Consider the following 24,342-nt stretch of genomic DNA (forward strand, 5'->3'; position numbering starts at 1 on the left):
TGAATCACCAGTCTACCTCAAGCTTTGGGTTTTCAGTTAAGAGTGCCCTTAAGCTCTTCCCATCATCCTGTATCCCACTGACAGGGTCTCACCCCTGTCCGATTAAAATGCATCTCTCCTCACCTAGCCACTGTCATGCCATGCCTTCGCCTGCCTAATCACTGCCCCCTACCCAGGGACAGCTGGCATCTCCTCAGATCATAGTTGTTCATTCCTCAACCCAGGCACAGCTCAATCCTAATTGAACAGGGGGCGCTCTCTTCACCCCTGAGGTTCAGTCTTCTCAGACCCTCCCACTCCTTAAGGCCTCTGAAGTAGTGCTGGGGCTGTTACTAGGCACATTCTGGGGTATAAGGACTTCACCGCCTGACGCATAGAGTCTGCGGGGTCTCCGACCCCCCCTAATTCTAGCTTTCTCATCACGTGGCCTGTGGGACTGGCTCGCGATTGGCATCTTCGCATCATTCCGGGAGGTAGAACCGCTCGAGCGGACCCGCCCCCTCACGTGACAGTGGAACGCCGCAGAGGCTCTCCTCCGCCAGCCACTGGCGGGTTTGGGTTTCACGGAAACGGGCGTGCCATTTACGCGCACTTCTGCGGATCCAGCTGTCCATTGGCCAAATCCCCTTCGCTCCTCCCTAATCAGGAGGCGGGGCAATCCGCGCCACGTGAGGGCCAGGATTGGCTGATTCTGGAGACTCCCGGCCCTCCAGCTCCTGCTGTCACGTGGGGTGCGCTGTTTTCTTATCACGTGGCTGCCACCCAGGTAAGAAGAGGCCCCTCTTCTTGGGTTTGGGGTCCTTTCTGCGTGTAATGTGTGGCCTTTGATATCACTTCTCCTTTACCAGTATAGGCTGCATGCGGGGCGGTCCAGCGTCCGCAGCTCTACTCGGCGGAGGGGTGAGTGCCTGGCCCCGCCTCCCCCCTTCCGGTCTTCGGAGTTTAGACCACCCCCCGCACCCCAAATCCCAGGGGTTGGCCCGCTGAGGTGTGAGTGAAAACTGAGTCTTGGGCTTAATTTTCAGGGACGTTTTCCTTCAGTGTGCAGAATAAGAAGGGCACAGCCTGAGGCTCTATCCCAGCCAAAGCATTCTGGGGTGCCATTTCCGGGGGTATTTGTGGGGAAGAGACCGAATTCGCCCCCTGTTCTCAGGCCGCTCTGTTCCTGTCTTGTCTTTGGATGCCTGCGTTGCTGCCTGTGGCCTCCCGCCTTCTGTTGCTACCCCGAGCACTGCTGACCATGGCCTCTGGAAGCCCCCCGTCCCAGCCCACTACGGCATCTGGCTCTAGCTATGTTCCAGGATCGGTTTCTGCAGCCTTTGTCACTTGCCCCAACGAAAAGGTCGCCAAGGAAATTGCCAGGTGGGGACCTTGGTGTAGGGCTAGAAAGTATTGTCATGAAGGGAGAATTGGGGGCGGAGGAGAAGGGTGGTTCTTCCTGCTCTCCATCTTTGGAAGCCATCTCTGGGCTGCCAGAACAAAAGTCCTTTTCCCGGGGCACTCTGAATGGGGCTTTCTCTTCACCTTCAGAGCTTTGGTGGAGAAGCGCCTAGCAGCCTGCGTCAACCTCATCCCTCAGATTACATCCATGTGAGTCATAAGAATTGGAAGGTTAATCTAACTTTAGAGGCTGACAGGGAGCCTTTTCCTAGGGGAAAGTCTTTCATTCCCAAGACTTTCTCTCCCTCTCTTTCTCTGACTTCTTCAGCTATGAGTGGAAGGGAGAGATGGAAGAAGACAGTGAAGTGCTGATGGTGAGAAACATCCCCCACCCCAAATTGCTCCAGTTCCCTTGACCTCTGATGTCTTGATTCAACAGTGTTTTACTTTGCCCTTTAGATGATTAAAACCCAAAGTTCCTTGGTCCCAGCCTTGACAGATTTTGTTCGGTAAGAACTTTTAGATAGGGGAGAGGATGTGGTATTGTGGACTGGGAATTGCTGAGCAGTCTGCAGTTGTCTGAGGGGTGGGCTTCTTAGGGTAAATATTTGAGTAATCTTCCTCCTTCCCTATTATTTTTGCAGTTCTGTGCATCCTTATGAAGTGGCTGAGGTGATTGCCTTGCCTGTGGAACAGGGGAACTCCCCCTACCTTCACTGGGTACGCCAGGTCACAGAGTCAGTTTCTGACTCCAGCACAGTCCAACCATGATGAGCCCTGTTCCTGCCATGATTCTTTTTCTTTTTTTTTTTTTAATTATCTACACATGACATTAAAATGATCTTGGCAATTCATACATTTGTATCATTGGGGTCTGCCATGAAAAAAAAGAAAACGCTCTTTAAAAAAAAAAAAAAACACTCTTGACTTCCACGTGATGATGATGACTGGGCCCCTAATAAATCCTGTCTGGTTCTTATTGCCTTTTGCCTTAATTTCTTGTCACATATGCACATTTGGTTAGGGAAGGTCAGAAGTATAGGTCTCTGTATTCTGTCCATGTTCCAGACATGACTCATAACCACTAGGTTTGTTTATTTCTCTTTATTTCAATCATACAGAGTCCGGAATCCCTTATCCCTCCCTCTTCAGTCTCTGCACCCAGGGGTTAAATAATTTTAAAAAATATTTAAAAAGCTGTAACAAAATAACATCAAAGGAAATGGGAAGAGGATGAGGGGTCAGGAATCTTGGAGGGGGTAGAGAAGAGAGAGCCTCTTCCCCACCCATCTCCTGGATTCCAGCCTGGCCAATAGGGAGAACTACCCCCTATCTCTCCAGGTACATCCCAGCTGTAGGTGAGGTCAGAGGTCAGGGTACGAAAGTGCCATGTGTATGAATGGGGAGATGGGCAGAGGCAGTCTGTTCAGAAGATGCCCCCTCCTCCCCACTCAACCAGGTACTGCACAGAGCCATCAGGCCGTACTCTCCGAGCAAGGACCCGGACAGGGTCCCCTCGAGACAGGTAGCCAACCCCACCTCGGACTCCTCCCCCAGTCCCAGGAGACAAACTACGGCACAGGGGAGAAGGGGGTGCTGAGCGTCTAGGAAGACCTGGGGAGGGGGCTGAGACTGAGGAAGATGAGGCAGTCATTGAGTGGGGAGCACTTTTAGGGATGTCTGTGGGGAAGCCAATATGAAGTTCCAGGGGTGACCTAGGGAGAGAATGTAATTCTAAGTTGAGACAGGTGTAGACAAAGACTCGCCAGAAATGGGGGCCACTTGTGGATCAGAGGAGCAAAGAAATGGTTTGAGAATAAAAGACCTGTGACCACAGAGGGGAAGGGGTATCGCTGGTAATAAGGGATAGAATCTCACCTGTCTGGGGGTTCACTGTCCCCAGAGGTCCCTGCGGTGCTGGCAGAAGGGTGAAAGGAAGCGAACATCCGTATGGGGCTGCTGGGGTTGGAGAGGAAGAAAGTCAAAACCTGAAGCAAGGAAACAAGATCTTCTCCCCCCAGGGAAATAGACTTCAAACACTACTCCCAGAATATCCCCATCCCCAGAATAATATTGGGTACCAGACATTGGTTCTAGACATCTCACTAGGACAAGTAGTGAGTAACCAAGGGAGAAGGGAAAGAATTCTAAGTGACAAGTCTGGAGGATGTAAAGAACTGGGAGCATATATCTGGTTGTGGGGCAGAGGAGCACTAACCTGGGCAAGCAGCGGGCATCGGTGGGCCGGAAGTTGTAGCCGCTGCTGCCCTGGTAACTCTGGTTAGGGCTGGGGGGTGGTGGAGACACTGAGGCCTACAAGAAGGGGCAGAGGACTGAGAGAGAATCTTTGATTCCTTCCCACACCCCATCTTTTGACCCATGGGGTTCCCCATGCCCCTGTACCTGCAGTGCCCTCTGCAGACGAGCCCGCTCCCTCTGCTCCTGGGACTCGGGCTGATTGTGCACTGTTGAGGGTGGCCCCAGCTCCTCCACTTTTCCCTTCTGCCTCCTCCTCAGGGGCTCTGGCTCCGGCCTCCGGCGCTTCCCCAGGGGACGTGAGACCCCTCCCCCAGGGCCCTGCCCTGAAGGGAAGCTGTAAGAGGCCTCCTTATCCCCCCAGCCCCCTCCCGGATACCCCAAAGACCTCCCCAACTTTATACATGTACCCCCCCTAGACTAATTCCTGAGAATTTCCCCCATCCTCCCTGGACCAGTGACCTGGTGGGGGCTCCATCTCCAGCAGGGGGCTCCACAGGAGGAGGAGTCCGAGCATGGAGACCAAACAAACATTTCCTCTTCTTAATCTCCCTTCCTGAAATGAAACTGGGGCCAGGAGAGAAATGGTATGAGGCTGTGCTGCAAGATTCCCCCATACTATTCTTTAGTCCCTTTCAGAGATGGTCCCCATGTGCTTGCAGCCTTTCTCCTCCCAGACATCCAGATCTTCATCTCTCTGGGCCTCCCTCTTGCCTCCCTGCTCCTTCCAACTCACCGGTCCTTGTGGCTGTTAAGAGCAGAGAGAAGCTTGGAAGAACGTTCTCCTTTGGGGGTATCTGAAAGCTGAGCGAAGAGAAAGAAAAGGGTTAGGAGAGCAGTGATTCCCCCTTTCTCTTTATTCTCTGTCCCACCTCAATCCCCCAAATTCCACTATTTTCTACCTCCCCCAGGAGCAGACTGTCCCAGTTCTCAGAGGTGAAAGGGAGGATCTCGCGGTCAAAATCAAAGTATTTCTTCTTACAGCAAACACTGAGGTGATAGAGAACAAGATGGGCCACATCCACCCTAGAGAAACATCCAGTTGTTAAGGCCATGAAATAATTACACAAGTTAGGGGAGTTCTGAGGTAAGTGGTTGAGGGCATGTAGGGTGAAGAACTGGGGGTGTTGAGGAAGGAGTTATGCTGAGGACATGCCCAGTCCAGCTTACCAGCGAAGCTGTAGCCTCCGGACCTTCTCAGGGCCCCCCCTGCACACACAGCATTCAAACTCATAGAACCTGGATGTCAGCAAGAGGGAGAACACACACCTTATTTGGGTAAATTTCAGACAATGCAAAATTCCCAGGCAAGAGAGAGGTAAGCAGGTGAGGAAAGGTTGCAATAGAAAAGCCTGGAATGCAGAGGGTGTGGGGGAACAGGGTGGAGCAGAGCCAGAGGGGGTCCTAGGCTCTTGGAGAGTCTGTGCTGGCCTCACCTGTCCCCATAGAGGAGGGGTTTGCTCAGACACTGGGTGCAGGCCTCATGGAACCACTGCAGGCAGCTCCGGCACTGCAGCATTTTCAGATTCCACCTGTTGGGGAACAGAACTGTGGCCTCCAAATACTTCCTGTACCTGTTTAACTGCCCCAAACTCTCCTTGTCACCTACTTCCCCTCCCCTGCAGTGTTTCCTTCACCCTGTTCTTTCATTTCTCACAATCTACCAACCATATCAATCATTCCATAACTTGTCACCCCTCATTACTCACTCCCCAGGGCCACCACAGTAACAGTAGCTTTGCTGTCGGTTGCTCAGATGTCCAGCGTCCCAGTCCAGCCCCTTTAGTCCATATGGCAGAGACAGCTTCATACCCAGCATGGCCCGGGCATAGGGACCCTTCTTCAGTGCACCCCCTCGCTGCAGAGAAAGAACAGGTAGGAGGCCTCAGAAGGGTAGGAGATGAATGGCTTAGGAGAGGCTGTAGGTGGGAAGCTCCCACAGTAAGGGGCAACAAAGAGATGCCATTACCTTGGTGGCAATTGCAAAGACACACTGGCGGCAGACCCAGGAAGCGCCCTCTCCTTCTCCAGGGGCTGGGGCCCTGGGAATGTGGCAGTCCTGGTGATAAGCTGAAAAACGACAACGGTTATTGTTGTTATTGTATTGAATGCCTGTGTGTGGTTGAAATGGAAACAGAATAATCTGGGGTGGGTATATTATTCAGATTTTATAAATGAGTCAACTAATGCTCCTAGATGTTTGGGGTCTTGCCCAAAGTCATATGACTTAAAAAAAGGACGTTAGCTATCCTCTGCCTATAGAACTTCATAGCATCCTCTCTCTGGCTACCTCTCCCAGTGCTGGAAGGGGATGAGGTTACAGGGTTGAGACTGGCCAGAGTGGTGGCCTGGGAACTTAAACCAGGACAGGGGACATAAGCACCAGTGCTAGAGGAAAGGGCTGGTGGCAATCTAGAAGGTGCAGGGCAAATTAGACCATTCAGGTGGTCTGTCCTCTCACCGTGGCGACACTTCTCACAGCTGACCAGGCGGTTCCCAGGGACCACAGTCTCAGAGCGGCAGACACAACAGAGGAGTTCCTCCCCAGGGAGAGCAGCTGTGAGGGAACATAATGTCAGGAGGCCAGCCCTGAAGTCCTGTTGTGCCCACCAAGCCAAGTTTCTATTTTCCATTGGATGCAGGTCTTTAGGGTCTCACCAGGGCTAATGTCTTTCCAAAGAACCAGAAACTGGGAATCATCCTCAAACTGGACCAGACACACTTCTCGAGCACTGTCCACCTGGAATGGGTGAGCACAAAAGATGAAATAGGAAACACATAAAGGGAATAGAGAAAAGGTGAGAGGTCAGAGATTAAAGGTCTTACCTTCTTGATAGTGCCCAAGTATAGCAGCCCATCAGTCCATCTAGCCAGCACATCTTGACCCTCCCAAAGTCGAGGCCTGGGGCCTGAGGTGGGAGCAGGGGAAGCTGGGTCCCAGAGAGAGGGGGCACCAGAGCGGCTCAGCCGGGGGGGCTGCGCCATTGCATCCTGGGGTGACCTAAACCGAAACAAGAGATGGAAAAAAGGTTATAAATGCTGAGAAAGCTTCCCTATTTTCCTTGCCTTTTTCTCCTACCACGGACCAAGCAAGCATCTTCAAGCCAGTCTCCGAATCCCTCACATACTTGAATAGGACACCACTGGGCACCACTCACTAGCTCTTCCAACTCTAGTGGCTGGCTCTCCTCTTCCTAACCCCAACCCCCCAACCCAGTTCTCTAGTTTCCCAGCCTCCAGAGCTCTCCTGGGATATTTAGCTCCTAGCCTTGAGCTCCTAGGAGAAATGACGGCTGCAGAACCAGAGGTTACCACTCAGTTTCACCTTCCCCAGCTGTTTAGAGGTATGATAATTGGGCTACTCGGTTGCTCAGAGACGCTTTTCAGAGTAGAAACACCACTTTCCCCCTAGGCCTGCATGTCTCATTCAGAACAATCATCCTTGTGCCAGGTTATGTCAGGTCACCCTCAAATTCGGGGCTCCCCGCCCCTGGGTTAGATAACTTCCCTGAGTGCCCCGGGAGGGGGGCGTGTCCCAGTCCCGGTCTCTACTCCCCACGACCGCAAGTCCAAGAAGGGACTTGAGTCGGCCCAGCCCGGACCCGAGGCCAGGGTGGCGGGGCTCTCCCGCCCGCGCCCTGCGCGCCGACCCCCGGTTCCCTGCCCCCCCACTGGCGCCTCATGCCGCCTTCTTACCAGTGACAGCTGGGGCCGCCGGGAGCTGGGCAGGGGTCGACGCAGAAGACCTGGGCTAGCCCCCCGCGCGGGGAGGGCAAGTCCTGGCGTCAGGGGGCGTGCAGGTGGAGGCCGGGGGGGTCCCCAGGCCCAGCCCCTTCGTCCCGGCAGCTCTGGGGCGTATGACGCAGCAGCCAAAGCAGCGGCAGCGGCAGGAGGAGGCGGCGGGGGGAGAGAGGGGAGGGACGGACCGACTGGGGGGGAGGGTGATGGGAGGGGAGGACGAGGTGGGGGAAGGAGGAGCCGAAGTGGGGGGCGGGTACCACCTCACCCCACCTCCCTCACCTCCAACCGGCCTGGAGGGCGCCGAGCAAGAGGCTGCCCCTCCGCGGAGGGGGGCGCGGATAGCCGGATCCAGAGGGAGAGGGAATCCCCGCAGCCCCTTCCTCCAATGGGAGACGCGCCCTTGGGGCAAGAGGGAATCCCCCTCCTCGGCCGCTTGCCTCCAGATTGGCCCCCCGCCCCATGCCACATCCGTTAACTGCCCCACCCCCATGGTCATTCCAAGTCCCGCCCCCAGCCCCAGTTCACAATCCCGCCCTCCATTCACCCTTCCCATTGCCCCTGCCACGCCCTCCTCCCTAGCGCCCCGCCCTCCTCCCGCCTTTGCCCCGGCCCCGCCCTCTCCGTGGCAAGTTGTCCCCCCTCCGCCGCGCTCGTGCGCACGCGTGGCTCCTCCCGCGTACGGCACCTGGGAAGACTGAGCCCCTCCTTTATGGGGCGGCGGCCCATCGCGGTTGGCGCGAGGCAGTAGGCGGGTGGGTGCGCTCTCTTCGCATGCTCGGCCCAACCCGCGGTTTCAGGGCGGTGCAAGGACGTAGAGATGTAGTACCCAAGGTGGTGACGCCCACTAGAGCCAGCCAATGGGCAGCGGGCGGGCAGGGCCCGGCACGTTCGAACACGAAGGAAGGAAAAGGGCGGGAGGAAAAAGCCAGCAGTTTGTGGTAGCACACTCCGGCCACGCCTCTAGCCTCAGATCCCCACCTTTCCACACCCACCCACAGAGCGTTCCTGCTTGGGGGTGGGAAGACCTTCGAGAAGGGGAAACTAAGAAGGTGAGGGTGGTAGCTATGGGCACAGCCTCCAGTTGTGAACGACACGGAGGCGGTATTACAGAGTGGAGAATGTTCCAGACCAGGTAAGAAATGGGAGAAAAGCAAGTCATGGCTCTGCAAAACACAATCGTGCTGGGCGTAAGAGCACAAGAGCATATTTGAAAAGCTGAGGCAGGAGATTGCAAGTTTGAGGCCAGCCTGGGCAATTTAGTGAGACACTGTCAAAATAAAAAGGGATGAGGATATAGCTCAATGGTAGAGCTTGCCTACCAATGAAGGAGCCCTATGTACAGTCTCTAATACTGCACAACAAAACCAACCACACAAACAGCAGAGTGGACAATTCACAGCTCTATCTTTACAGATGTGAAAAATTGCTTCCTCTGTCAACCGCTAATAAAACGTTTATTTAAAAAGCAAGAACTGGGCACTGGGGTTATGGCACGGCGGTAGAGGGCTTGCCTCACACGTGCAAGGCCCTGGGTTCGATCCTCAGCACCACATATAAATAATTTAATTAAAAAAATAAAAATCAAGAACTGTTCTTTATTTGATAAGCTGGGGTACATAGTGCCCTCCACCCAATAAGGCATTCCCCACTCCCCAACACATACACACAAAAACATGAGTGCGCATACACACACAAATAAGATCTGGATCCATCTTCATTTCTTGTTGGCCTGAGCAGTACCAATCACACACTGGTTCACCTGGAGATGAAAGGTTAGACAGGATAAAAACAAATTACAGAGCAACCAGAAGAACAATTTCTTCTACTACTCCCCACCCCATGCTAGGGCTGCCCTTAGGGAATACTGAAATAAAGGGCTCTGAAGACAGGTTCATGCTGGTCCCACTTAAGGTTCCTTCTATTACCACTGAGGTTTGAAGGTGAAAAGGCCGAAGAAGTGATGGAAGATTCACATGAAGACATAGGAGCAGAGAGAATACTTTCATTTCCAGCAACACCCTGGACTAGAGACATCCTAACCCTTCTACTATAAAACAACCTAGACAAAATATTAAAAACACTTAAGAACTAGGGTTCCTTAGAAAATGGATCATCCTAACACGGGAGGAGGAAATATACAAGGTGAATCTGAAACAAAGATAACTAGGCTGGGGTTGTGGCTCAGTGGTAGAGCCCTTGCCTAGCACATGTGAGGCTCTGGGTTCAGTCCTCAGCACCACATAAAATAAAGGCATTTGTCCATCTACAACTAAAAAAATAAAATAAAAAGATTGTTGTGATTCCTTTTAAAGGACAGGAGGACTAAGGAATATAACTCAGCGGTAGAGCATTTGCCCCACATGTGCAAGGCTCTGGGTTCCATCCCCAGCACTGCCCCTAAAATAAAGAACACAGGAGCCAACTTGCAGGGGCTCATATTGCCAAAGATGGGGTAATTTGAGCATCAGGAAGAATAATAACTACAAAGAACAGACTTCAAATACATAATAAGTACGTAGAAAATTACTGTCTGCCTCCCACCCTAATAAAAACCTTAACAACCATCTTTGGAGTTGCTAGACATCAATTAAATACTGAGAAATCAATCAGAATTCAGCATCTTTTTTTTTCTATTAAGAACTGATTTCCTGAGCAGCCAAATACAGGAATATCTCATTTGATTGCACTTCAGTTTATTGCACTTTTGCAGATAATGAGTTTTTTTGTTTTTGTTTTTTTTCCAAACAAATTGAAGTTTTGTGGCAACTCTGCATTGAGCAATTCTATTGCTGCCATTTTTCCTAACAGTTCAGATGATCATTAGTACTGTTTACCATTTTTCAGTTAAGGTACGTACACTTTAAATATATATATATACATATATTTAGCTGTAGATGGACACAATACCTTTATTTATTTTATGTGGTGTTAAGGATCAAACCTAGTGCCTTACACATGCCAAGCAAGCGCTCTACCACTGAGCCACAACCCCAGCCCCAAGGTATGTACTTTTAAGACCTAATGCTATTACAGACTTAATAAACTACAATATAATGTAAACATACCTTTTATATACACTAGGAAACAAAAATTTCACGTGACTTACATTATTGCAACATTTGATTTATTTTACTATTTTGTATTTTTAGTATTTTGGAGCCAAACCTACAATATCTGAAGTAATGCCTGTAGATGGCAGGGGAAGCAACCAGCCCAAATCCAGAATATGGCACATTAAGTAGAACAAATTGTTCTACTTCTTTAACAAATAGCATAAAAGGGAGGGCTTGATGCAGACTACAATAATATTCCACCAAATGAAATGAGCAACCCTTGCTTGGATCCTGATTTAACAAACTTAATTTAATTAAGTAAAACTTAACTAAGGCAACTAGATGAACTTAACTGGTTATTAGGGGATATTAAGAAATTCAGGGGCTGAGGATGTGGCTCAAGCAGTAGTGCGCTCGCCTGGCATGCGCGGGGCGCTGGGTTCGATCCTCAGCACCACATAAAAATAAGATGATGTGTCCACCGAAAACTAAAAAATAAATACCAAAAAAATTCTCTCAAAAAAAAAAGAAAGAAAGAAAAAAGAAATTCAGGTTGGCCAGGCATAATGGTGCATGCCTGTAATCCCAGCGACTCAGGAGGCTGAGGCAGGAAGATGGCAACTTCAAAGCCAGCCTCGGGAACTTAGCTAGGTCCCAAGCAACTAGGCAAGACACTACATCTCAAAATAGAAAACAAAAAGGTCTGGGGTTGTGGCTTGATGGTTAAGTGCCCATGGGTTCAATCTCTCTTATCCAAAAAAAAAAAAGGTTCATATGGCTGCATGTTGATATAATTAAAAGACTGGGCATATAACTCAGTGGTAGAGCATGTGTTTAGTATGCAGGAGGCCCTAGCTTCAATCTCCAATGCCAAAATAAAAACACATACATAAGGGCTGGGGGTTGTGGCTCAGCAGTAGAGCGCTTGCCTAGTACATTTGAGGCCCTAGGTTCGATCCTTAGCACCACATAAAAATAAATGTATTGTGTCCATCTACAACTAAAAAATAAATATTTTTAAAAATACATATATAAATAGTTGGAAACAAACACCAATGCCCTTTTAATTGAACTTGCCAAATATCAGGGGTAAACCTGAGCACAGCCAATGCAGGTGCTGAGACAGCTTCCATGGTAGCAAGCCAGTACTGCATGGCGGAAGCTTAAGCACACCAGAAGGGCAGACACAATCAGACCACAAATAATGCCAGAAACTCACTGAAAGGCTCTAGGTTCAGGGGAAAAATACATATATATATTTTTATTCCCTGAAACAGAAACTCCCTTGACTTGTGTAACTCTAATAGGAACACTAAGTGTCCTTGAGAGTTCATGGCCACTGGGCTGATTGACCCTTGTGGGATTTGGAGGCTGACTTCACACTATTTGGAATGCTCTGAAAAACCAGCCTATCTCTTTTGTTCTAGCAATTCCATTTCAAACAGTATTTCCCTAGTCAGATGTAACTAAAAGAAGACAAAGTGACATGTTTTCAAGGTTAGTCAATGTGGCTTTGTTCATAATAGAAAGTGAGTGGAAACAATCCAAGTGTCCAGTAGAGGGAACTGGTGGATAAATTTTGGTGTTATCCTCACAGTGGAATGCTAGGCAGACCTAAAAATAATTCTATGATCCCTGAGTGCTGATGAGGAATAATATTACAAACAAGGCACAAAACTATATACACACATAAGGCAATAAGAAATGCATATGCATATAGCTTCTTTTTGAAACATATAGTTTTGACCATTTAGTCACCTATTTGGTTTTTGTTTTCTGCAGTGACAAGGATTGAACCCAGGCTTCACATATACCAAGCAAGCACTCTACCACTAAGCCACACCCCCAGCCCCTAGTCACCTATTTTTAAAAACTTAATGCAAACAGGGCAGGGTGGCACATGCCTGTAATCCCAGCGACTCAGGAGGCTGAGACAGGAGATCTGCAAGTTCAGACAGCCTCAGCAACTTAGGGAGGCCCTAAACTAGTGAGACCCTGTCTCAAAATAAATAAAAAGGGCTGGAATGTGGCTCAATGATTAAGCACCCCTGGGTTCAATCCACAGTTACCAAAAAAAAAGTAAATCCTTTTTTTGATAAATGCCTCTACCTCTCAAGCAGAGAAAAGAGGAGGTTGGGATGGAGATGCCTTACATCTAGCCAGGGGTTCTGATAAGGACTGAGCTTGGTAGTAATCGCACCTTGGAGGCAAAGCGTAGAGAGTTGAGCGACTCCGAGACATTCTCTTCTAGAGGGGAAATATTCACAAACATGAGCCTGTGGAAAGATAAAAGGTCCAACCAGCATTAGTGGTAAATAGAGGCTGACAGGCCACCACTGTTCCCCCCTTCCTACCCGTCACCTCAATATCATCATAGTTCCTACCAGATCCCTTCCAGCTGCCCTTTTCACTCACATCTTAGCGCTGCCACCCAGAGAATTCTGTAGCAGATAGGTGAGCTTGCTATTCCGGTAAGGCACATAAGACTCCTAGAGGGTTGGTAGTGGAAAGAAGGGACTGGCTGTTAGGATAGAGCAGTATTCTGCATGCGCCATCCCCAGTGGCTCCTCAAGTCTCACTTGCCCTTGTTCCCATTCCCACCTTATTGCTCAGGGCCATGATGACCAGCCCCAGTGTGGACAGGCTACTGTTAATGGCCTGTGTTTCCCGAAGACGATCCCGTTCCCCTGGGCCAAGGGCTAAGCCAGGGTCTAGCCGCTCACTTCCAGCCAAGTCCACAAGATTAAGGGGGGCTATACACTGTAAACCTCGGGCAGCATGCTCTCCAGAGATCTGCAGCTGGAACACACTGTGACTGCGTGATGATCGCTCATTCTGGGCTGTTCGGGCCACAGCCCGATTCTGGCGGGCCAGATGAAGCAGTGTCTCCACCTGGGAATGGGGAACAGCCAAGAGGCAAAGGCATTCATGAAGTCAGAGATGATACTGTCAGGTGTGGCAATGAATGCCAGCCCCTAATACCCTGAAGCTTTCTTTTTTTAATCAATGAAAGGACAAAATAAATAAAATATACCATATGTCTGAGAATGCTAAGGAGCAAAACCAGAGAACAAGTTTTGTGAAGGTGGGTAGAGTGTGCAGTTTAGAGAGGAGAGTGCAGATGGCCTATTATTGCCTTGAGATCTCCACGGGAGGAGTGTTCAAGAAAAGATTCTGAACCAGGATTATGACGTGGTTTGAAGAACAGCCAAAAGGCCAGCTTGGCTACAGTGAACTGAGCAAGACACACAGCAGGAAGAGACCTGTGATGCAACCAGCAGGAGCTGAGTGACTCTTGTCCCTTCCTCTCTACTCCCTGATTGCTAAGGCAGGTCTGTCACCTTACAGCTGACTAGTCAGAACTGATATGATAACCCATCCCCATAACTCATCTTTTATCTTTCAATTTTTTCCTGCTCCATCTGTAACTCCCTGCCCTCTCTTCCCCATTCTCCTGTTCCAGTCCCCATAAGTACACACCTCTTTCTCACAGGAGACAGGGACATATCTGGCATTGGTGATAGTAAGCTCTTCACTTCCTGGTCCTGCACGACGAATCTCACATTCGCCCCCTGGGCCCTTCCGGGTCCCAGTGGCTAGCAAGTCTCGAACAGTCTCATTATAGATCTCTACGTAGCTTGCCACAAAGCTGTAAGTCCAGCCCTGGCCATTCAGCTCCTGGGCCACAGAGAAGAGGTGCCGCAGGGCCCGAGGGATCAGTCCCTCCAACTGGGGATCTCCCCCAGGCCCACCCTCCATTGTGAAGGTCTTGCCACTGCCTGTCTGACCATAGGCAAAGATGCATACTGGGTAGCCATCCAGGGCGGACTGGACAAGCATGGAGATCTCCTCAAACACTTCATCCTGCCTACTTCCTGGTGGGAATACCCGGTCGAAGGAGAAATCGTGGCGGGTAGTGGGGGCTGGTGCCCCACTCAGGGTTGCACGCCGATCATCAGATCGGGCCAGGCTAAGGCGAGTTGGAGGATCAGTGGGCCCACTGGGGCCAGGAGGAAACAAGAGGAAGCCAGGGGATGGGGTGGATTCCCCTTCAAGGACAGGACGAACCCGGCAGAATACCCGGATATTGCCCTTCAATTCCTGCAGCTGGTTATGCAGTCGCCGGCGCTCCATCTCTAGCCCATGGAGACGGTCTCCTCGCTCAGCCAGTAAGGCTGCCTGGGTTGCAGCCTCCTGCTGCAGAGATGCCACCTTTGCTTGGCTGCTTGACAGAGCTGCTTCTGATGCCTGTAGCCTCCTCTGCCCAAAACAGAACACACACACAGGGTGATATGCAACCAAAAATAAAAAAAAGTCATGTAACAAAAATGAAATGGTGGGGAGAGGGTGTGGAGGTGGGCTCCTTGGCCCCTGAGGTGTTAGTCTGGTAAAGAAAGAGATAAGAAAATAGGGAATCAGGGGTTGGGGATGTAGCTCTGTGATAGAATGATTTTCTACCATGTGAGAAGGATGAAAAGAAGAAAATGGGAAAAAGAAAAGAGGGAATTATAGTACAAGGAAAGAAGAGAAAAAGAAGGAATCATAGTACTAGGATAGAAAGTGCTATGGGAATATCAAGGAGGGGCATGAGGAAGATATCTAGGCTGATACCCAAAACTATAGGAGTGAACCAAGGGGAAGATGGAATACAGAAAGAATTTTCCAGAAAGAGGAAAGTGAAAGTGTTAGGGTGGGGATGTAACCCAGAAATTAAGTGTCCCTGGGTTCAATCCCCCATATCAAATAAATAAATAAATAAAAGAGAGAAAAGTGTACATGCAAAGTGCCAGAAGTGAGAATTGAGTCATTTGGGAAACTGCGAGTAATTCAGTCTAGTTGGAGTTCACCAAGGAGTTCAAAGCACAAGGGAAAAGATTTCTACAGAGATTTGTATTCAAGCTGGAGAACTGAAAAAAAATAGGAAAGTAGATGACTAGGGCAAGACCCAGATCCATGTGAGAGATACACAGGAGGCATAGGGAGAAGTTGGAGCAGAAAGCAATAGTCAGAAGTGAACTGGGAGGCTGGGGCTGTAGCTCAGTGATAGAGCACCTGCCTAGCATGTGCAAGACACTGGATTTGATCCTTAGCACCACGTTAAAAATAAATAAATAAAGGCATGCTGTCCATCTAATCTAAAAAATAAATAAAATTAAAAAAATAAAGGACTGGGGTAGAGGACAGAGGCACAGTGCTAAAGATAGGTGGGTTCAGGAGTTCTAGGCCCAAAGAGACTTCAAGGGAGGCTGGAAAGGAAAGAGAGCATGACCTCTGCAAGGAAAGGGGGCTTGCACTTGGAGAATCCTGCCTTTACCTCTTGTTCCTCCAATCGGGTTGTCAACCTCCTCCGTTCCTCCTGTAATTCCAACTGTTCTTTCTGGAGGACTTGCACTAAACCTTCCTGTGTGCCCAGCCTTTCTTCCAGCTCTAGGACACGGGCACTCAGATTCCCAAGCTGCTGTTGGCCCTGCTCAGCCTGGGTGCGTACCCTGGCCAACTCCCCTTCTAGGGTACTGCGTTCTGTCCCCAAGTCCTTGGCCTGTTGTTGGGCCTCTTTAAGTTGTTCCCGCAGCTGCTGGTTCTCTTGGTCCAATGTTTGAGTCTTTTCACGGCAGCGTTTCAACTCTGCATTTAGGTCACATAACTGACCCTTTAAATCCCAGGCAGGACGTTTGCTGGGTTTCTTTACTCCCGCTATGGGAGGAACAGCTGTTGCTAACATGGACACAAAAAAGACAAAAGTCAATGGAATCTTGGCTCTCTATCCTTCCTCCCTTCTGGCCTTCAGGGCCTCCACACCCGATGCCATACCTATCTCTTTCCCCTCTAAATAGGGAAGAGAGCAATGATTTTTCTGGGCACTCACCACCTTCTCTTCCCTATCCCAGCCTTTCACCCAATGATTATGTTTGTCACCTACGGCCAGGTTTTTGGGCAGGAACAGCAGGGACTGGCTTCTGGTTCTTCAACACTAGAGAATTGGAAGTTGACAAAAGAATTGTAGAACCAACATCCTTCTACCTCCACCATTTTCCCTTAATACATACCCCAATTCCCTCTCAGCCCCAGCTCTTAAGCACAATTACCTGCAGTAATAGCTGTGGAACAACGGGGTGCTGTCTTCTTGGGAACTTTTTGAACTATCCAGAGAAGGGAGAGAGGAAATGCGTAACAATCATGTACTGTCTGAGCCAGAAGCACAGAGCACACTTTTTCTAAAGATCAGAGATAATTTCTCTCATCCCTTACATATGACCAGCTCCTGATGGCACCCCTCCTAGGACAGAAATTACTCACCATGCCAAGAAGCAAGGTGGAGTGAGACAAGTGAAAAAGAATAGAGTGATAAAACCATATGTAAAGTATGTTATTATTCATGTGAAAAAAGTGGGAGATGATGTCCATATTTGCTTATATACCCACAGAATATCCCTAGGACATGGAGTTGCCCCAGGGAAAGTAAACTTGGTACCTAGAGGACAAAGGTGTGAAAGAAGCTTTACTGTATAACCTCTTCCTGCCTTTGGAATTCTGAACCAAGTAAAATGTTATTACCTATTCAAAACAGATTGAAATTGAAAAAGAAAAGCATGAGTAGACAAGCACTGCACACCCATGCCCGTGGTTCCTGTCCACCCCTAGAACCCACCTGCAGTATGGCCTTGTGTCTGTGGTACTGTGGTGAGGGGTGGTACTCTGGAGTGGGACGTGTTGATTTTGGTTGCTGCGCCCACACCTCGTGTCCGTTTCTGGAGAAAGGTAAAGACAGGGTCCACAGTCACTTCCCTTATTGGTTCTCTCTCTCTCTCTCTCTCTCTCTCTCACACACACACACACACACACACACACACACACACACACACCCTCACTCACACATATATACATGCACAGCTCTCCACACCCAGCTCACCTTTGCAGGCTCCAATGCATCTTCCATCTGGTTAGGCCTTCTCTTGAGCCTACTTCTTGAGAGAGGCAGTTGGGAAGGACCCTTGACCAGCGGTGTCTTCAACTCTATATTCTTTTTCACTTCCAATAAGGGGCACCTCTGCTGGGAAAAATGAACTTTAAGATAATATCCAGGCCAGGCATGGTGGCACATGCCTGTAATCCCACCAAGTCAGAAGGCTGAGGCAGGAGGATTGTGAGTTCAAAGCCTGATGATTTTTAGTTAGAAGAGAATGACTACATTGGTACTAAAAAAGTGAACTGTGGGGCTGGGGTTGTGGCTCAGTGGTGGAGCGCTTGCCTAGCATGTATGAGCTACTGGGTTCAATCCTCAGCACCACATAAAAATAAATAAAGGTATTCTGTCCCATCTGCAACAATAACAACAAAAGTGAACTGTGAGCAATGTGAAGAAGGGTATAATATTAGAAACTATATCATTCATCCACAGATCTGCTGGACATCTGCATTGCTGATGTCCAGATGTTGCTCTAGGTGCTGGATGGAGTAACGAACAGCAAGTCTCTGCCTTCCCAGAGCTTACTCTCTCAGGCAGACGTTCCCAACTGGGGCTCAACAAGAATTAAAATTACAGAATACTATTTTCTCAATTCTCCCAAGGACATAGATGATTCTTACCATTCTGGACACAGGAGAGAATTTAACGTACCAGATGTAAAGTTGGACAGTGGGGATGAAGAAGAGGGGCCGAAACACGAGAAATGAATTACTGATCTAACTAGGAACTGACTTGGAAAAGAACACAGGCAGGGAGGAAGATGAGGAGTTCAGGCTGACTCCCAGGGGTCTACTACAGTTCCATTATCCATATCACAGGATAAAGGGCTGGTTATGTTGTTTTTAAATTCTAAAGTCATTGTAGGGTTGGGATATAACTCAGTGGCAAAGCACTTCTAGCATGTGTTATATTCCCAACGCTGGGAAAAAAAAAAGATCATTGTAGATTCATATACTATTGTAAGTACAATTACATTTGGATACAGAAAAATCCAAGAGTACCCGAAGGGCTGGGTTTACTTATTTATTTTTTCCCCTTTCCATTTTTGTGGTACTGGAGATTAAGCCCAAGGGAACTCTACCACTGAGCTATATCCCCAGTCCTTTTCATTTTTTATTTTGAGACAGGGTCTCACTAAGTTGCCAAGGCTGACCTTGAACTTCCGATTCTCTTTCCTTTTGTCTTCGGTATCACTAGGACCACAGGCATGCACACCACCACATCTGGCGATAGGGTTGTGTTTTAAAAGATGCTACATTCAGTTTTGGGAAAGGGAGAATGAGCTACATATGATACAGCAAGGTATATATTTAAGAATGTTCAAGCTGGTCATGGTTGTAGCATACCTGTAATTCCAGCTGAGGCAGAGGCAGGAGGATTCCAAGCTCAAGGTCAACCTCAGCAACTTTAGTGAGACCCTGTCTAAAATATAAAACTTAAAAGGGCTGGAGATGTAGCTGAGTGGTAGAGCACCCTGGGTTCAATTCCCAGTATCATAAGAGAAAGAGGAAAAAAAGTCATTGAGTATCACTATAAAATTTGAAACAACCTGATATCTTGTTTTTGTTTTAGTTGTAGTTTATTTATTGCCTTTCCCTACATTAGATTATGAGCACCATAAGAACTTTTCTATTTTGTTCATAACTAACCACAGGCTCTACTACAATGTCTGCTACATGGTTAAGACTATGATTTTAAAAAAATATTTATTTTTTAGTTATAGTTGGACACAGTACCTTTATTTTATTCATTTATTTTTATTTGGTGCTGAGGATTTAACCTAGGGTCTCGCATGTGCAAGGCAAGTGCTCTTCGGCTGAGCCACAACCCCAGCCAACACTCTATGATTTTTGAAGGAACTAAATGTCTACCAGTGAAGGAATATTTAAACGGTGAAACAGCCAAACCATACAAATAAAAAGGAGGTGGATTTTTTTCCCATTCATGCACAAAAAAATGCTTATTTTAAAAAAGTTTTTCTTTAGTTACAGATGGACACAATATCTTTATTTTATTTATTTTTATGTGATGCTGAGGATCAAACCCAGTGCTTCACATGTACAAGGCAAGTGCTCTGCCACTGAGCCACAACCCCAGCCCACAAATGCTTATTTTAATTTAGTGTAATCAAATATAGTATGAAAACCAATTTTTCTTTTTAAATATTTCAACATCAAGCACTATGGGTGCCCTTCTTCCTCTATATACTACTATTTTAGGTCTCCTGCAGAACTACACCCTTGGATGCAGAAAACGTATTCTGGGGCTGAAGAGTGGTAGAGCACTAGTCTAGCAGGTATGAGGCGCTGGGTTTGATCCCCAGAACCAAAAGGAAGAAAGAAGGGAAGGTGGATGAAGAAAGGAAAGATGTTTAAAGATTTGTTTATTCATAATTCAGTTTTTTATTTTTCTCCCATCTATAAAGCTATGATCCTCTGGGCTGGGATTGTGGCTCAGTGGCAGAGTGCTTGACTCACATATGTGAGGCACAGGGTTTAATCCTCAGCACCACATAAAAATAAACAAATAAGAGTATTAAAAAAAAAAAAAAAAGCTACGATCCTCAACTTTCCAGAATGAGAAGGATAAGAACAGATATTCATCCAACCCCTCTTAAATCCACTTTGCCACAAGATCACAGATGGATGACTGCTCCTAAGGCAACCCCTTTTCCCCATGCAGATCCCACCCTCCTTGCCAGCTCAGGAACGTGGCTCCAGCAACCCTCCCTTTTCCCCTCTACATCATCAGCTTCTCACACTCTAATAGAGCAATCCAGTCATATAAAACACAAACATGCTTTCCAACCTAAAAAAGTCGCTTGACCATGCTTTCCTAGCCAGCTACTACCTTTTTCCTTGCTGCTCTTTGCTGCAAAATTCCTCAAAAGTATTGTCTAGGGCTGAGGCTGTAGCTCAGTGGTAGAGCAATTGTCTAGCACATATGTGACACTGGGTTTGAATCCTAGCACCACATAAAAATAAACAAATAAAGGCATGCTGTCCATCTACAACTACAAAAACTAAAAAGTACTGTTTAAAGTATTCACTGTTGGGGCTGGGGTTATAGCTTAGTGGTAGAGCACTTGCCTGGCATGTGTGAGGCACTGGGTTTGATCCTCAGCACCACATTAAAAATAAATAAAATAAAGGTATTATGTACATCTACAACTAAAAAAGAAAAAAAAATAGTCACTGTGTCCAAGTTCTGTTCTAAATCCATTTCAATCAGGCTCTCATTCCTACCATTCCACCAAAACTGTTGTCCGCAAATACACCAGTAACTTTCTAAACATTAATAATCGTCTATGCTCTGTCTCTCATTATAATCCACTCCCATAGCTTCAAATACCACTGATATGCTGAGAGTTCCCAAATTTGTATCTTTAACCCAGACCTCACTTCTGAACTTAACATCAAACTGACTCTTCAACTTCACTTAGATGTCTAATAACTAGCCAGGTGTGGAGGCACACACCTATAATTCCAATGACTCAGGAGGCTTAGGGCAGTTTGAGGCCAGCCTTGGCAACTTAGGGAGACCCTGACTCAAAAAACAAAAAGGGCTGTAGCTAAGTGGTAAGGTGCCCCCTGATTCAATCCCAAGTACCAAATAGGGGAAAAAAAAAAAAAAAGTTAATACCTAACCTTTAGCTATACATCACCCATTCAAACTTGTTCCTCTTGCAATTTTCTCCATATCAGTTGATATAACTCCATCATTAAGTTGATCAAGCCAAAAAGCCCAGAGTCCTTTCATTGTCTTACATCCTCAAAATATACCTAGGGGCTGGGGTTATAGCTCAGTTTTGGAACACTTTCCCCACATATGTGAGGCACTGAGTTCAATCCTCAGTATCACATAAAAATAAATAAATAAAGGTATCGTGTCCATCTACAACTAAAAAAATTGTTTTAAATACATACACACATACATACATACATATATTTTATGAGCCAGGTGTGGTGGTGCATGCCTGTAACCCCAGTGGCTCAGGAGTCTGAAGGATTGCAAGTTTAATGCCAGCATCAACAACTTAGCTAGGCCCTAAGCAACTTAGCGAGACCCTGTCTCAAAATAAAAAATAAGAACTGCTGGGGATATGGCTCAGTGGTTAAGTGCCCCTAGGTTCAATCCCTGGTACCCTGCCACCAAAATAAAATTTTTACACACACCCAGAACCCAACCACTTGTTATTACTTTTTTTTGCTAACACTCTGGATTATCATACTCCAGTGGTTCTCAACTGGGGGTAGTTTTACCCCCCAAATGACATTTAACAATATCTGAAGACATTTAGACTGTTATGACTAGGCAGGAGTTGCTATTAGCAGCTAGTGGGTAGAGTCCAGGGGTGCTAAGCATCAAAAATGAACAGCACAGCCCCCCCACACACAAACAGTAAACTTACAATAAATCAAGGCTGAGAGACTCTGTTACAAGGCGATGTCCTAACAGATCTCCTTTTTTCCTTCCTTGTCCCCTGTACAGTAGAATCTCCATGCAGCAGTGGGATCCTCTTAAATCTAATACCTTATCTCTCTCTGCCTAAAACTTACATCCAATGAATCTCCATCTTACTAAGAGCAAAACCCAAAGTCCTTACATTAGTTCCTGCAGAAACAAACTTGATCAGCAACCCTAATCCTCATTACTTCACAGGCCCACAACTTTCCCACTTGCTCACTTACTGTGCAACTCTTTAGGGACTCTGCTCTGATGGATTCTCTCAATATCAACTTGTTTAACTCCTTTATTTTCTTCAGGCCTTCAATCAACTCTTAAACTTTCAATGGGACTTACTGAGACCACTCTATTTAATACTCTATTACAGTTTCTGTATGTCTTCTCACAGAATGGCAGCTCCATGATGCTGGAATCTCTTTTCTGTTGCTGCTGCAGACTGAACTCAGGGCCTCTTGCATGGCAAGAAGACTGATGTGTCCTATTCACTGCTACATCCTAAGTCCCAACAACTGTGCCCAGCATATAGTAGGTGCGCAGTAAATATTTGGAGAACAGAACTGAGGAGTTTTTACTATTTTTCAATCACATTACACTGTACTGCTCTTTGGTTGTCAGAGTACAAAGAACCTCTTCAGGGTGAATCCTGACTTTGGGTAAATACAAACGTGAAAGTATAGTAAACAAAGGATTCAGGCAGGAGACATTTCCTGGCACCAGAGGTCAGTACACACTGGCATATACATACACATATTGCCACTGAGAGGTTGTAGCATTGATAAGAGAAAGAGTTAAAGTTAACCAGCCCCACTGGGCTGAAATCTCGACAAAATTTTGGTAAAGAGGGAGGATGGAATCCTTCAGTCCATATTACCCCCCATTCCTTCTCTCTCCTTTCTAAACACCTCGAAGCAGAAAGACAACACAAAAGTTCAACGACAGGGATGTGGGCCTCAGACACCATTTCCCCAGAGGCAGAGGTCATCTCAGAACTCTCCCTTCTCACACACTACAATCCTAAGAATCGAGAGGCGAAATGCACCAGACCAGACTGAGAATTCGAAATGGGAAATCCTGGAGGTATGAATGGGAGTCCCGGCCGCCAAGACTTGAAGCTGGAGACCGCTAGACAGCCGTCGCCTCCGATCTCCTGGAACTGCTCCCTGCGGTCTCCACAGCCCCCTTGGCCCGTTCCACGGTCGCAGGGCCACACGGATCTCCGCCCTCCAGGCAGGCATGACCCAGGCCGGCCGGGTGCCGCGGACTCGGCAGCATCAGGTGGCCGGCAGTTATTTTTCATCCCAGCCGGAGAAGCGCGCCACTCTACTAACCTGCGACTCCATGTCCACCTCGGCCTCACGCACTCCACTGAGTACAATGGAAGAGGACAGGGCGCCGGGATTCCCGGGACCCGCGTTCTCGCGCCAGCTCGACACACAGAGCACGCGCGCTACGGATCTCGGCGGCTAGCAGCCCCGCGCCACGCCCGCCAGTTTTGAATTTTAACGGCAACCATCCATTCTCACCTAGCTCCACACTCAGGGGCCAATCGTCGCCGTCGCCACAGCCCAGGACCAATCACAGGGCCCTCCGCCTCCAGAGGCCACACCCGCCAGACCGGCGCCTTCTCCTTTGCGTGTCACGGGCGCCCAGGAGTTAAGCGAAATGATTCCACTTCCGGCCCCGGTTTTTCCTCTCACCCCTCCCTCCTCCAACACTAAGCGTGCTAGACTTCCTCTCCGCTCCCCACCGCCGCTTCCTACGTCAGAGAATGCGTGGAGAACGCCGCACAAACGTAACTGGTCAAACGTAACTGGCTGGGAGGGAGCGGGAGGGACTAAAGAAAAGGAATCGCGCGTGCGCGAAACTGGACTTGTGCAGGGCAAGAAGTGGAACAAGCGCCTCCTCGCGACTGTAGCGGGGAACGCACACGTCACCCCCAACCAGGTCGATGAGACTGGAGCTCCAGCGCCGATTCTCCCTGTCGGGTTCGGGAGCTGGAGCCCTCAAGAGAATGATAATGGCCAGGTCTGCCCATTCCCAGTCATTTTGCCATTTCTTACCAACTTTAAGGATGTTGGGTGCACCTTGGCGCTCCATGGAAGCCTGACGGTGCTAATTCAAGGATCGTTTCTTTCTTTCTTTTTTTTTTTTAAGAGAGAGGATAGAGAGAGACAGAATTTCTTTTTTAATATTCATTTTTTAGTTTTCGGCGGACACAACATCTTTGTTTGTATGTGGTGCTGAGGATCTAACCGGGCCGCACGCATGCCAGGCGAGCGCGCTACCGCTTGAGCCACATCCCCAGCCCCTCAAGGATTGTTTCTATGCAGCCCCCTTTCTTACCCACCTGTGCGCACTTGGGTAGTATGCTGCTTTGGGAACCTCGAAGTCTCGAACCCAAGGGAGATTTACCGCTTCCTTTTACGGAGTAATTAATGCTTTTCAGACCACATCTCTTTTAGTAATGGCAACATTTTT

At 48.1% G+C, this 24,342-nt stretch overlaps 3 protein-coding genes across 11 annotated transcripts; 1 reads left to right on the forward strand and 2 right to left on the reverse strand.

Annotated features, from left to right (window-relative positions):
• The first annotated feature begins 652 nt into the window (after positions 1–652).
• On the forward strand, positions 653–2,234 carry Cuta (cutA divalent cation tolerance homolog). 3 transcript variants are annotated; one of them, XM_005318809.5, is made up of 7 exons: positions 653–766; positions 849–900; positions 1,154–1,362; positions 1,531–1,590; positions 1,709–1,754; positions 1,840–1,889; positions 2,025–2,234. In XM_005318809.5, the coding sequence occupies exons 2-7, from the start codon at positions 859–861 to the stop codon at positions 2,149–2,151; spliced, it is 534 nt and encodes a 177-aa protein (XP_005318866.1). In that variant the 5' UTR covers positions 653–766; positions 849–858; the 3' UTR covers positions 2,152–2,234. The 3 variants fall into 3 exon arrangements, with proteins under 3 accessions (XP_005318866.1, XP_005318867.1, XP_040138399.1); XM_005318810.5 differs by having other exon boundaries at positions 657–766; positions 854–900; XM_040282465.2 differs by lacking the exon at positions 653–766 and having other exon boundaries at positions 850–990.
• A 235-nt stretch (positions 2,235–2,469) lies between these two features.
• Phf1 (PHD finger protein 1) lies at positions 2,470–7,836 on the reverse strand. Of its 5 annotated transcripts, none has more exons than XM_021722018.3 (15): positions 7,333–7,833; positions 6,463–6,637; positions 6,295–6,376; positions 6,098–6,193; positions 5,606–5,706; positions 5,346–5,494; positions 5,073–5,168; positions 4,807–4,875; positions 4,539–4,662; positions 4,373–4,440; positions 4,099–4,203; positions 3,784–3,973; positions 3,599–3,693; positions 3,259–3,336; positions 2,470–3,095 (listed from the first exon to the last, which is right to left on the reverse strand). In XM_021722018.3, exons 2-15 carry the CDS (start codon positions 6,619–6,621, stop codon positions 2,807–2,809), a joined length of 1,701 nt encoding a protein of 566 aa, XP_021577693.1. In that variant the 5' UTR covers positions 6,622–6,637; positions 7,333–7,833; the 3' UTR covers positions 2,470–2,806. The 5 variants fall into 5 exon arrangements, with proteins under 5 accessions (XP_021577693.1, XP_005318869.1, XP_021577696.1 ...); XM_005318812.4 differs by having other exon boundaries at positions 3,259–3,339; positions 7,333–7,832; XM_021722021.3 differs by having other exon boundaries at positions 2,895–3,095; positions 3,599–3,713; positions 7,333–7,836.
• A 1,116-nt stretch (positions 7,837–8,952) lies between these two features.
• Kifc1 (kinesin family member C1) lies at positions 8,953–23,596 on the reverse strand. Of its 3 annotated transcripts, none has more exons than XM_021722023.3 (11): positions 23,388–23,596; positions 17,341–17,478; positions 17,080–17,179; positions 16,517–16,570; positions 16,351–16,401; positions 15,745–16,145; positions 13,911–14,690; positions 13,032–13,322; positions 12,846–12,919; positions 12,631–12,706; positions 8,953–9,136 (listed from the first exon to the last, which is right to left on the reverse strand). In XM_021722023.3, exons 2-11 carry the CDS (start codon positions 17,365–17,367, stop codon positions 9,092–9,094), a joined length of 1,899 nt encoding a protein of 632 aa, XP_021577698.2. In that variant the 5' UTR covers positions 17,368–17,478; positions 23,388–23,596; the 3' UTR covers positions 8,953–9,091. The 3 variants fall into 3 exon arrangements, with proteins under 3 accessions (XP_021577698.2, XP_021577697.2, XP_040138394.2); XM_021722022.3 differs by lacking the exon at positions 23,388–23,596 and adding an exon at positions 23,193–23,380; XM_040282460.2 differs by lacking the exon at positions 23,388–23,596 and adding an exon at positions 23,193–23,380 and having other exon boundaries at positions 17,341–17,481.
• Positions 23,597–24,342: the final 746 nt, after the last annotated feature.

Source organism: Ictidomys tridecemlineatus, chromosome 8 (assembly GCF_052094955.1).
Source record: "Ictidomys tridecemlineatus isolate mIctTri1 chromosome 8, mIctTri1.hap1, whole genome shotgun sequence".
Taxonomy (NCBI): Eukaryota; Metazoa; Chordata; class Mammalia; order Rodentia; family Sciuridae; genus Ictidomys; species Ictidomys tridecemlineatus.

Bases quoted from the DNA above. Each gene is read 5' to 3' on its own strand.
- Cuta (XM_005318809.5), top strand. From the start codon at position 859: ATGCGGGGCGGTCCAGCGTCCGCAGCTCTACTCGGCGGAGGG. The intron at 1,363-1,530 runs GTGGGGACCTTG...CTTCACCTTCAG, and splicing joins GTCGCCAAGGAAATTGCCAG to AGCTTTGGTGGAGAAGCGCC. The intron at 1,591-1,708 runs GTGAGTCATAAG...TGACTTCTTCAG, and splicing joins ATCCCTCAGATTACATCCAT to CTATGAGTGGAAGGGAGAGA.
- Phf1 (XM_005318812.4), bottom strand. From the start codon at position 6,621: ATGGCGCAGCCCCCCCGGCTGAGCCGCTCTGGTGCCCCCTCTCTCTGG. The intron at 6,377-6,462 runs GTAAGACCTTTA...CACCCATTCCAG, and splicing joins ACTTGGGCACTATCAAGAAG to GTGGACAGTGCTCGAGAAGT. The intron at 3,694-3,783 runs GTACAGGGGCAT...CCCTTCTTGTAG, and splicing joins GTCTGCAGAGGGCACTGCAG to GCCTCAGTGTCTCCACCACC.
- Kifc1 (XM_040282460.2), bottom strand. The intron at 16,146-16,350 runs GTAGGTGACAAA...TGTCCATGTTAG, and splicing joins TCCTGCCCAAAAACCTGGCC to CAACAGCTGTTCCTCCCATA. The intron at 9,137-12,630 runs GTGCGATTACTA...TTTCATCTCCAG, and splicing joins CTCTACGCTTTGCCTCCAAG to GTGAACCAGTGTGTGATTGG.